Source organism: Physcomitrium patens, chromosome 6 (genome assembly GCF_059467195.1).
Source record: "Physcomitrium patens ecotype Gransden chromosome 6, ASM5946719v1, whole genome shotgun sequence".
In the NCBI taxonomy this organism is placed as follows: Eukaryota; Viridiplantae; Streptophyta; class Bryopsida; order Funariales; family Funariaceae; genus Physcomitrium; species Physcomitrium patens.
In genome coordinates this window covers 15,849,077-15,858,479 of record NC_143415.1, presented here as the reverse complement: position 1 = coordinate 15,858,479, position 9,403 = coordinate 15,849,077, and the positions used below count along the sequence as shown (strand labels likewise).

General features: G+C 39.7%; 1 protein-coding gene across 6 annotated transcripts; it reads left to right on the top strand.

Annotated features, from left to right (window-relative positions):
- Positions 1–1,144: 1,144 nt before the first annotated feature.
- LOC112283408 (uncharacterized) lies at positions 1,145–6,295 on the top strand. 6 transcript variants are annotated; one of them, XM_024522038.3, is made up of 5 exons: positions 1,145–1,587; positions 2,851–3,287; positions 3,936–4,655; positions 4,864–5,278; positions 5,446–6,295. In XM_024522038.3, exons 4-5 carry the CDS (start codon positions 4,876–4,878, stop codon positions 6,144–6,146), a joined length of 1,104 nt encoding a protein of 367 aa, XP_024377806.2. In that variant the 5' UTR covers positions 1,145–1,587; positions 2,851–3,287; positions 3,936–4,655; positions 4,864–4,875; the 3' UTR covers positions 6,147–6,295. The 6 variants fall into 6 exon arrangements, with proteins under 6 accessions (XP_024377806.2, XP_073390690.2, XP_073390691.2 ...); XM_073534589.2 differs by having other exon boundaries at positions 2,851–4,063; positions 4,178–4,655; XM_073534590.2 differs by having other exon boundaries at positions 2,851–4,655; positions 4,869–5,278.
- The last annotated feature ends 3,108 nt before the right edge of the window (positions 6,296–9,403 follow it).

Sequence of the window (9,403 nt, the reverse complement as noted above, 5' to 3'; positions counted from 1 at the left end):
GCCGCTTTAGCATACTCTGCATCTTGGACAAAGGTGAAGTTCTTAATCAACCTAGACGTTGGCTGCTAATTCATTCTCTTTCAGTCTCAGATTATAAATCTGTTGGCTTCGGACATTCAGACCTGTAATGTCATTGTTCCAGGAAGACCACCTTTACTCTCACTCATGACGGAGTTGTAGTCTCTGGTGTCGCTTTCTCATTACAGAAAATTTGGAGAGGAACTTCAAGTGGTTATACATCACAAAGCTACAGAATCTTCTAGTGCTTGCAATCAAGTGCGAAACGATGGATTGATTTCTCTGCTGGATAGATTACTTGGTTCACTAGACAAGTGACGTATCATGAATATCACTTGAATAGAATGTGGTTGTTTTTTGAGGAATTGATTTTTCTCTTGTATTATTTAAAATCATAAAAATAACTTATCTTTTTTTCATCAAAATTGTACTTTCGACTTTTAAATATTTAGAAATTATTTTTTTTCCCTAAAAACTTGTTGAGTGATAAAATATTCTAACTCATGTTTCATAAAGTTTCAATGCTTAGTGTAAAGTTTTAGCATTTCCAAATATATGATTTGTAAAATTCAAATTATTGAAGTAAAAATATCAAAGAATCCAAAAAAGAGTTATAAATTTTGAATATTTATAAAATTTGATTAAGTTAAATCTCATAATCCATACAGTTTTTCGCAAGTTCTTTACATACTTTTATCACTTTCAAGAACTTGTCAAAAACCCACACAAAATTGTTGTGATCTTGATATAATCACTAGATGCACAACCATCTTGACATGTTAAGCATTAATAGTAACAAGTCAAATAATCAGAAAGACCCGAGCAAGATTAGACGGATTTTCATAAATGTTGATCGCCTGGGGATAGATTAACAAACACAGTTTCTACAGTTTCACAATTATCTAGAATGATGCGCTGTCAATCAATCTAGTCAAATCCTCTAAACCAATTGCAGAGTTGCAAATTTGCGGCCACGGTTCTGAAGAGAAGTCATCATAATTGCGTAGCAGAGGTTATTTAACTGATTCGAAATAGTCAACTTCAAACTTAAAACCAGCTCCAATCCATGAAGCTTCCGCCCGTGAGTCAGAGTTTCTGTCGACAATCTCATGATGATTTGTGCATCTGTAACTGGTCAATGACGTGTGTGGCTCTCGTATGGCTGAGATGAGTGAGGCATCGAGAGTTTGGGAGAGTAAGGATAGTGTAATCCGTATCGATCATGAAGCCGGGGAGTTGCATTATTTGCGATCTTGGAATTCGTTGGTTACGGGAAGTGATATCCTCCTGCGAGTGCGAGGCAATGTTTCTTTACAAGTTGTGTTGCGCCGAGGGAACAGTGAAGTTTTGAGATTGACTCTGTCAATTGAGATCACACCATTGAAATGGAGGAATGTTGCTGGGGGAGTTAAAGTGGTTTCACTTGGTCGGTGATATGGTGGATTTCGTGATTTGACTCCAATCTGACTGAAAGGCTCAATCTGACAGTTAGAGTTGCCTGCATTAATACTTGGAGCTTAGGGAGTAGGTGTTAGAACAAGGGTGACTACCCACTTTCCAATTTTCCAGGTAACATTCTTGAGGGAAGCACACCTCTTCTGGCGCTTCGCACGGGTCTGACACAAAGCTCTTTTCGTCATCCAGCTCAGTTCGCTGAGGTATCTCGTCTACGTGGGTTCGTCATGTATGCAGTCACCGGCTACCATTCAAGCCGAGAAACTAGAGTGAACCCTAGAGTATTACCCCTGACATTTGCAATTTTCAGAATTTTTTGGGATTTCCTCGGTGCTTTGGAGTCGGCCAATCACAGGCGTGGGGACGTGGTCAAATTTCATTTACACGGCTGCGCTTGTCTTTAGAAGTCACCGATGTCACGAGATTTAACTAGATTTGAGGTGCCCAATGTCTCCTAGAGCCATTTCTTGCCCGATCTTTTCAGACTGATGTGTGTGCGAAAGATGCATCGCTGTTGGAATCCTCCTTGACCATTGCGCAGTCATCCTCCAGTCCTTGGCAACTGATTTTCCTTTAGCAACCCCCCCCCCCTCTTCCTGCCGCTCCCGTGTCATAAACTTTAATGTGATTTGTTACTGAGTGGTCATCAGAAAGGTCTAGAGATGTATCAGAGTAGCACTCGACGTGCTATGCAAGCAAACAATTGTTGAGTTTGTTTGAGATGAAGAATCTTTTTGTGCCGTAGTGTGATGGAGGTAACAACAAAGGCTGAAGATTCTCAAGCGTAAGCACTATGGATTAACAGAAACAGGGAAAGACTTAATAGGATCTCACGCAATTGGTTACGCGGCGATCCTTCGTACTATTACAAGGTATCAATGTAGTGTCATTGGAACGATGCGGATTCGCAACCTAGTCTGCGCGTGTCTGTTCGACAATCGGTTATGATTTGGCGGATTGAATCTGGAGCCCTGCGGTGGTAATTAAAGCTGGTAGTGTTTTCACCCTCACCGTGGTGGAATAGATTGCGGGCTACACACACGCATTATCTTGAACACGTAGACCCTTTCCGGTTCAAACCCTTTGTGAAGCCCGGGGATTTCTTTGGCTCACTACAAGCCCATTGCTCCAGCGTCTGTCGCTGAGGAGATCCTACTCAGCTTTGCCTTCAATGTGCATTTCAGGAGAAATAATTTAAACTAGTCTGTGTTCAGTTTGTTCTCGAGTGCTGAGTAGATGATTAGATTTGTGGAATCTCTACTTTCATGTCGTCTTCAGCATATTTGTACGTTCACGATACTGCAGAGTTTTGCAAACCTTGTTCCAGAAACTTGTGAATGCTGATTGCAATTTGTTGCTTCGCTGTTTGGAATGCAGTCTGGCAGGATCCTCGAAGCGTGCAATTGTAGTGTTGTCATTCTGCGGTGCTGAGTCGTGTACACCACTTGCTTGAGACGGCGAACCTTCACCAAGACATCCCTCTTGCTCAATTGAGATTCACTTTCCAAACTGTCGGTAGATCGGCTGTGGCTCAGGTGGAGTAGAATTGTGAGCTTGCGACATTTTCGATGACAGCACTGTGATTACTTTCCAACATCTATGCAAGAGTGGCGATTGATCAAGGCCTTGAATCAATATGTCAACTTTTCGTGCTTGTGGCCTTGTTCGTGGTGCCGCCGGATATTTGTGACTTAGAGGCTGGGCTCGACATCACAGGAAGCATCTACATTTGTAGAGCGAGGAGAGAAGTTGATCCTGCAGCCGTGCTTATGCCCTCGAGCCCACGTCGCTATTTTCTTAGTTCTTCTCACTGGGTACGATTGATTCTGGCTGATCAACTTGATCTGCGTACAATTAGACAATGCTGGCCCCCGAAGCTCTGGTCCTTTCGAGTACCACCCCTGTAAACATGTCGGGAAGACTTTGTTAAGCATTAGATGAGTCGGCCAGCTCTCAATCATTAATGAGCACTCAATAACTGTCCAATGTACCAGGCAAGGATGGTCCCTTTGGTAGGGAACAACTTGAAATTGCGAAGACAGGAGCTTGTTTTGGTTCCAGAGAATCAAAGGATTGGAAGTGTGAAAATATTTTGTCGGAAGCCCGTGTAGAGAGTTGAAGAGTTGTGGCAAATCTGGTAGTTTATTCGAATGAGTTCACCGTAGCCTAGGCCATGTTTATAATCTCGCTGAAGAAATGGTCATGAACTCGTTAAGGTGCGTCCCATTGTGTACCCGGTCAAGTCCTAAAAAGAGTCTGACATCCTTAGGATGATTGAGACGTACCGATCCGTCACCACTCTAGTGATATGAAATGTGCTGCCTCCCACAAGCTTCTCTCTCTCCTCCGCCCCCAGATTTTCATCTGATCAGCTTGTTGCAGTTAAAACATTTCCCGAGTTTGGAAATTCCTTTTCATATTGTCCAGCAAGTGACGATGAAGTATTGTCTTCCACGTTGCAGTGCGAAGTTGCTGATGGAGGCAACTAAGAGGAGCCCCATGGCCTTACGGGAGGATCTTTTTTGTTCTGAATGAGAGGAACAATGCGAGCTGTATCAAGTATTTTTTTCGAAAAGTGGAACTAGTAATGGTACATGCTGTCTGCGCTGACCCAAATTCAGCAATTTTTTATTTTATTTTATTTTATTTTATTCTTTTGCTTTATATCCTGGATTGACGTGGTGACTAATGCTGTGTCTGGTAGGCACATCTCGGAATTGTTCAGAGTGAATTGCGTTGTAGATTCTTCTTTTTTGGTATTAAGTACTATCATCACAAACGCAAGATTTTCACGTATAATGGAGCTTTCAAACGTTCCGGCAGACATTAAAGTTTCGCTTAAATTTCCTTTGACATCCTCATCATCGACGCCTCAGTTACCTTCGTCTTCTACTCCCATGCGTATATCACCCGCTGTCTTGGGTTTTCCTGTGCTCTAAAGTGCGTTCTCTCAAAATCCTTTTCCTTCATGTCCTCATACCGTTTTGTGTTATCGGTATTACTCATCTAAACCCCAAAGAAGCTCGTTTCTTAAATGATTCGTAGTGGAGCTTTGACTGCGGCCATAAGTTCCCGAAACATGAGAGCCAACTCAGGCACCTGTACAGCTTCGTCGTTCACGATGTGCCCCTCTTGATATCGATCGAGACTCGATCGTTGTCCACTGTCACTGAGCTCAATAGGTAAGCCAACAGTCGCTTTCCCAAAATGCCACCAATCAAGTGCAAGAAAGAGGGCCACTTAGTCTCTCAGACGACGATGTTGGTGGCGAACGCACACGCAGCATACCATAGTTTGAAAGACTTTCGAAATCACGGCATTTTGTGTTTGGATCTGTAAGATTGATACGGGTTGCTGATAGAGCGGTGTTTTTGGGTTTGCCATGGGCAGCTCAGGAGTTTAATGAAACTGCAAGCTTCAGTATACGTCAAGAGTTGCTGCTCTATAGTCCACAAGTTGCTGCGATCTATGTCAGGCGCCAGCCAGAAACCAGGTGACATTGACGGGCCCAATGTGGGTGGAAATGAGCGATCACTTGATGCAGTAGCTGGTGCTGACTCAGGAGCTTACGAGCAGGACGATTCCAGCGAACGCGTGGAAATTCTCACTTCGTCGAGGAAGCAAGAGGCGGAAGTGCGGAAGAAGACCAAAGTTGAAGGGGACACTCGGCACCCCATCTACCGCGGGGTGCGTAAACGGCCTTGGGGCATCTGGGTCACCGAAATCCGCCGCCCTAAGAAGAAGTCTCGCATCTGGTTGGGCAGCTTCGCTACAGCGGAGATGGCAGCGCGGGCCTATGATTGCGGTATTCCCAATGAACTCTTGAATCTTTGAACTTTCGTTAGCGTTTGCACAAATCTTTTTCATAGAATTAAACATAGAATCAGTTAACTCATTCGGATTCATACTGTTTTCTTGACAACAGGGTGCTGTTTTGTATTGTTTTGTTTTCGGTTTTTTCCCGCATTGCAGCTGCTTTGGCTTTGAGAGGAAATGGTGCGACCCTAAACTTTCCCAAGCTGGTACACTCTCTTCCCAGGCTCACCGATCTCAGCGACAAGTCCATCCAGGCAGCGGCCACCATTGCCGCAAACAACTTCGCACATCGTAGTGAGGGAAGCAAATGCTTAGAGATTGCAACCTCAAATTTGTTGTTACCTGCGATATCTCGGGTAATCAAGTCTGACACAGATCACCAGCAATACGAAGAGACTTATGGCGCAATGCAAGCGTTTAAGAGCACATTACTGAGACCTGAAACCTCATCCCGAATTTCTCATGACTCGACTTCAAATAGAGGCAAGATCTCGTCAAATCAGAGGAGGGAGGACACTAGTTCAACCTCACAATTTGCAGCAACCGGAACTGGCACTAACCATAAGTGTAATACCGACTCTTCGCCTAGCGGCACGAGTACGCCCGACAACGTGAGTAACAGTAGCAGTAGGGATCAGTTAACGGAGAAATCACCACAGCTAGTAGCGGGGGAAAGTATTCCTGATACCCCCCGCGTTCAGCAGCCAATGTACGTGGATGCGGACGACGTGTTTACGCTCGGGTTGACGAACTTGTGCGATGCCATGTGCATTCCCCCGCCGGACTCTGAGCACGCTACCGAAACCGACGGAGAGGAGGGGTCCAACACCTGGGAACCCCACCTCTGGAGCTATTGACTTTTATTCAATTCTCACTCTCTACACTCGCTTTTATGTTGTATAATTATTTATCAAGAAGACCCATTTGAAGGGAAGAAAAGAAAAGAAAAACAAAAAACTTCCAAATTCATAATCGCACTTACAATAAGAGGCTTTGTTTCTGATCATCACTGTTAGGATCTCTTCCATACTGCTCTCACCCTTCTGAACTCAGAAGAACTACAAGACTTTCAGTGCTTCACTCTCCGGTTATCTTCATGTCATGAATGCTGTTAGTTTGCCGCAGCATCAGAATTCGCAATCCAACAATGGTCGAAAGGCAGCAACGATCCATGTTATGGATTGACCGCGACCTTAGTCGATAACGAAGCATTGCTCGTGAAACAGACTGGCGGCCATGAGAGAGAGAGAGAGCCATGACATACTAATTTCATGTCCCTGCTCGACTGCTTTGTTGTCCTACCTCGGTCCGCAGAAACTTCTCATGTCTCTAAGAAGAACTTCCATGTCCAACTTGGAAATTTAATCAACCACTCAGGTGTAAGGAAAGGGGGAGTAGGGTGGAGAATACTTGAGGGGCAGACTGTGCGGTGGCTCTTTCCAACAGAGGCTCATAAATCATCAGCAGGACAAAGGAGGGGCAGGTGAAAAAAGCTTCCTCTTCCATGTCCGGTCATCAGGTCTCCTCAATCTGGCCGTGCAGGGCAGAATGAGTAGGGATGGTGGGAATTTCGAAATCAGCTGGTGATATGTACCAGACAAGTCTAGTCTTAATGAACCCGGGGTACAGTATTCTCCTCTTTGCAATGCGATCTCTGCAGAAAACTGTACACTCGCGGGCCTTCCCATTCTGCACTCAACTCATGACTCTACCACACTTCATCCCCTGAGCCCCTTTTTCCCCAGATACGACCCACAACCGCCATCACCACCCGCCACTACACCACGCACCCTTGCTCACAAACACACACACACACGAACATCGTCCACAGATCTTGTTACTCTTTGACTCAGTGCGGTTGCTAAGTCCACAACGTAGCACTCTTTGCACCTCTGGCTCTGTCTGTCTGTCAATTGGAAGCCTTTGCAAAGGCTCAAGGGCGTAATACCAGAGCCTGCACAAAGAGTACTAAGTGACCCATTTGGTATATTTAATGCTCTGTGACAAAAGACAACTGCTATGTGACTCGGACCGCTGAAGGCTGATCTCACCAAGGCAAGGAATTGGTCTCCATGCCATGAAGTCAATTGGAATGAATCTTAGGAGTGCAATATTTTGGCCCTATGGATTGTGCCCCCCCTCCCCATTTTTTTATTTTTTTTTTTAATATATCTGGCTTGTACTGGCATGTCATGCCTTGATGGTTACGAAATCGTTGGTTTGCAGTATCCACATGGTGGTGAAATCATATTGCAGAGCATCATTAGCAGTGTTTTTGTAATATCTGTGTTACTGTGTGCGTTGTTTTGATTTTCTGGGTGTGTAAACTTTTTTTTACAGCTTCTATTTGTACACTTGACTTCATTTTTATGTTTTCTGTTTGAAACAGCTGACTTTGGTACAGCTTTGGGTGCATGTAAGATTTAAATATCAGGTCAATTGTCAAATTGCTTGAAGAATGTGTGTTGCAGTAAATTGAATGGTTTGCAACATGAATAGGCATTCAAAGCATTCACCTGTTATGATTTAGTTGAATTTCATGAATTATATGAAGAACTTCATTGATTTCAACGTGTTTGTGCAAACTGAAAATATTTGTTTGAATAATTTCTTTCAAATTGATATCTCAGAAAGAATATATATATATATATATATATATATGCATATATACATATATATTTGATTAAATAATATATCTAAAAGACCTCAAAATACATTTATGATAACTTGGTATCAAACTTTCTTTACTTGAGATAATTTTTTTAAGATTAAAAAACGATTTTTTTATAATATTTTTATAAAATATATTCCTTAATAAATTCTAAATTCATAGATGAAATAATTAGATTTATTTTTTTACTATGTTGATTTATGAATCTTATTGTAACAATCCATTCATTCAAAACAAATGATATAATAAATTGTGGCAATTAAAATTGAAATAATAACTTCTAAGTGTAAAGTTGTAAATTATATATATATATATATATATATATATATATATATAATAAAAATATAAAAAATTATGTAAATTTGTTATTATATTACATATTAAATTATAAAATAAATAGTTGAAAGTATGAGCTTATTAAATTTACATTTAAATTAAATTTTAAATATTAAAATAAATCATGTAACTTAAACTTAAAGATGCCATATATATATATATATATATATATATATCTTTTGGTAATGTCAATCAATCAAATTTATTGTTTATTCCAAATTATTAAAATAAATATTCTTATATAATATTAGGTAACTAAGTAAAAACTTGATATATATTCTTTATATTCTTTTAAAGATGTATAATGCTAATAATTTGTTATAAATTTTATTGTTCTTACTGTTATTAATATACTAAAATGCTTCATTTTTAATAATCATTTTTGTTTTTCTTGTTCATTATGTATTTATATTTTCTCTATTAGAAACATTTATATATATATATATATATTTTTTTTAAAAATAAATATTTATATGTATGTATAATTAATAAAAATTTATTTTAAGTCTTAACATAGCCTTATGGAATTAATATGATTCTAGATTCATTTTAAAAATGGTATCATTATCTAAAAAGCACTTCTAATTTAGTTATTATTTATATAGTTAACAAGAACTTTAAATATTTCATGTTTGCATATGTTTTAAATTGTTATCAAGCCCGTTGGAGCATGTCTTTATCAAGATTTGATTTCAAGATCACTTATTGATCAAGAAATTAATAAGGTTTGTCAAATATCCTTTTTAGACATTCTTCTCTTATACCAAAAGAAAGCAATGTAGCTTTTATTCAATAAAAAATAATCTTCTCAAAGCCAGAGTAATATAAAAATAAAATAAATAAATTATATTTTTAAAAAACTACTAAAGTAATTCTTAAATATAGATTGAATTTTTAAAATACCTTTAGATATATTATAAAACTAAAGAAGTTTTTTTCAAAAATTTCTTGTAACTTAAAAATCTCTATAGATATATTCTACACTTAGGTATTTAGTCTACTAACCTTGTGATCCTTAAGAAGCTTACATCTAATCTTTTTATTATCTTGTATATATAAAAGCAAGAATGAAAATATTTTTAGTCTTATCAATGTATTTTTTGTATT

Excerpts from the sequence above, each read along its gene's own strand:
- LOC112283408 (XM_024522038.3), top strand. The coding sequence starts at position 4,876 with ATGAAACTGCAAGCTTCAGTATACGTCAAGAGTTGCTGCTCTATAGTC. Across the intron at positions 5,279-5,445 it reads AGCGCGGGCCTATGATTGCG|CTGCTTTGGCTTTGAGAGGA; the intron begins GTATTCCCAATG and ends CCCGCATTGCAG.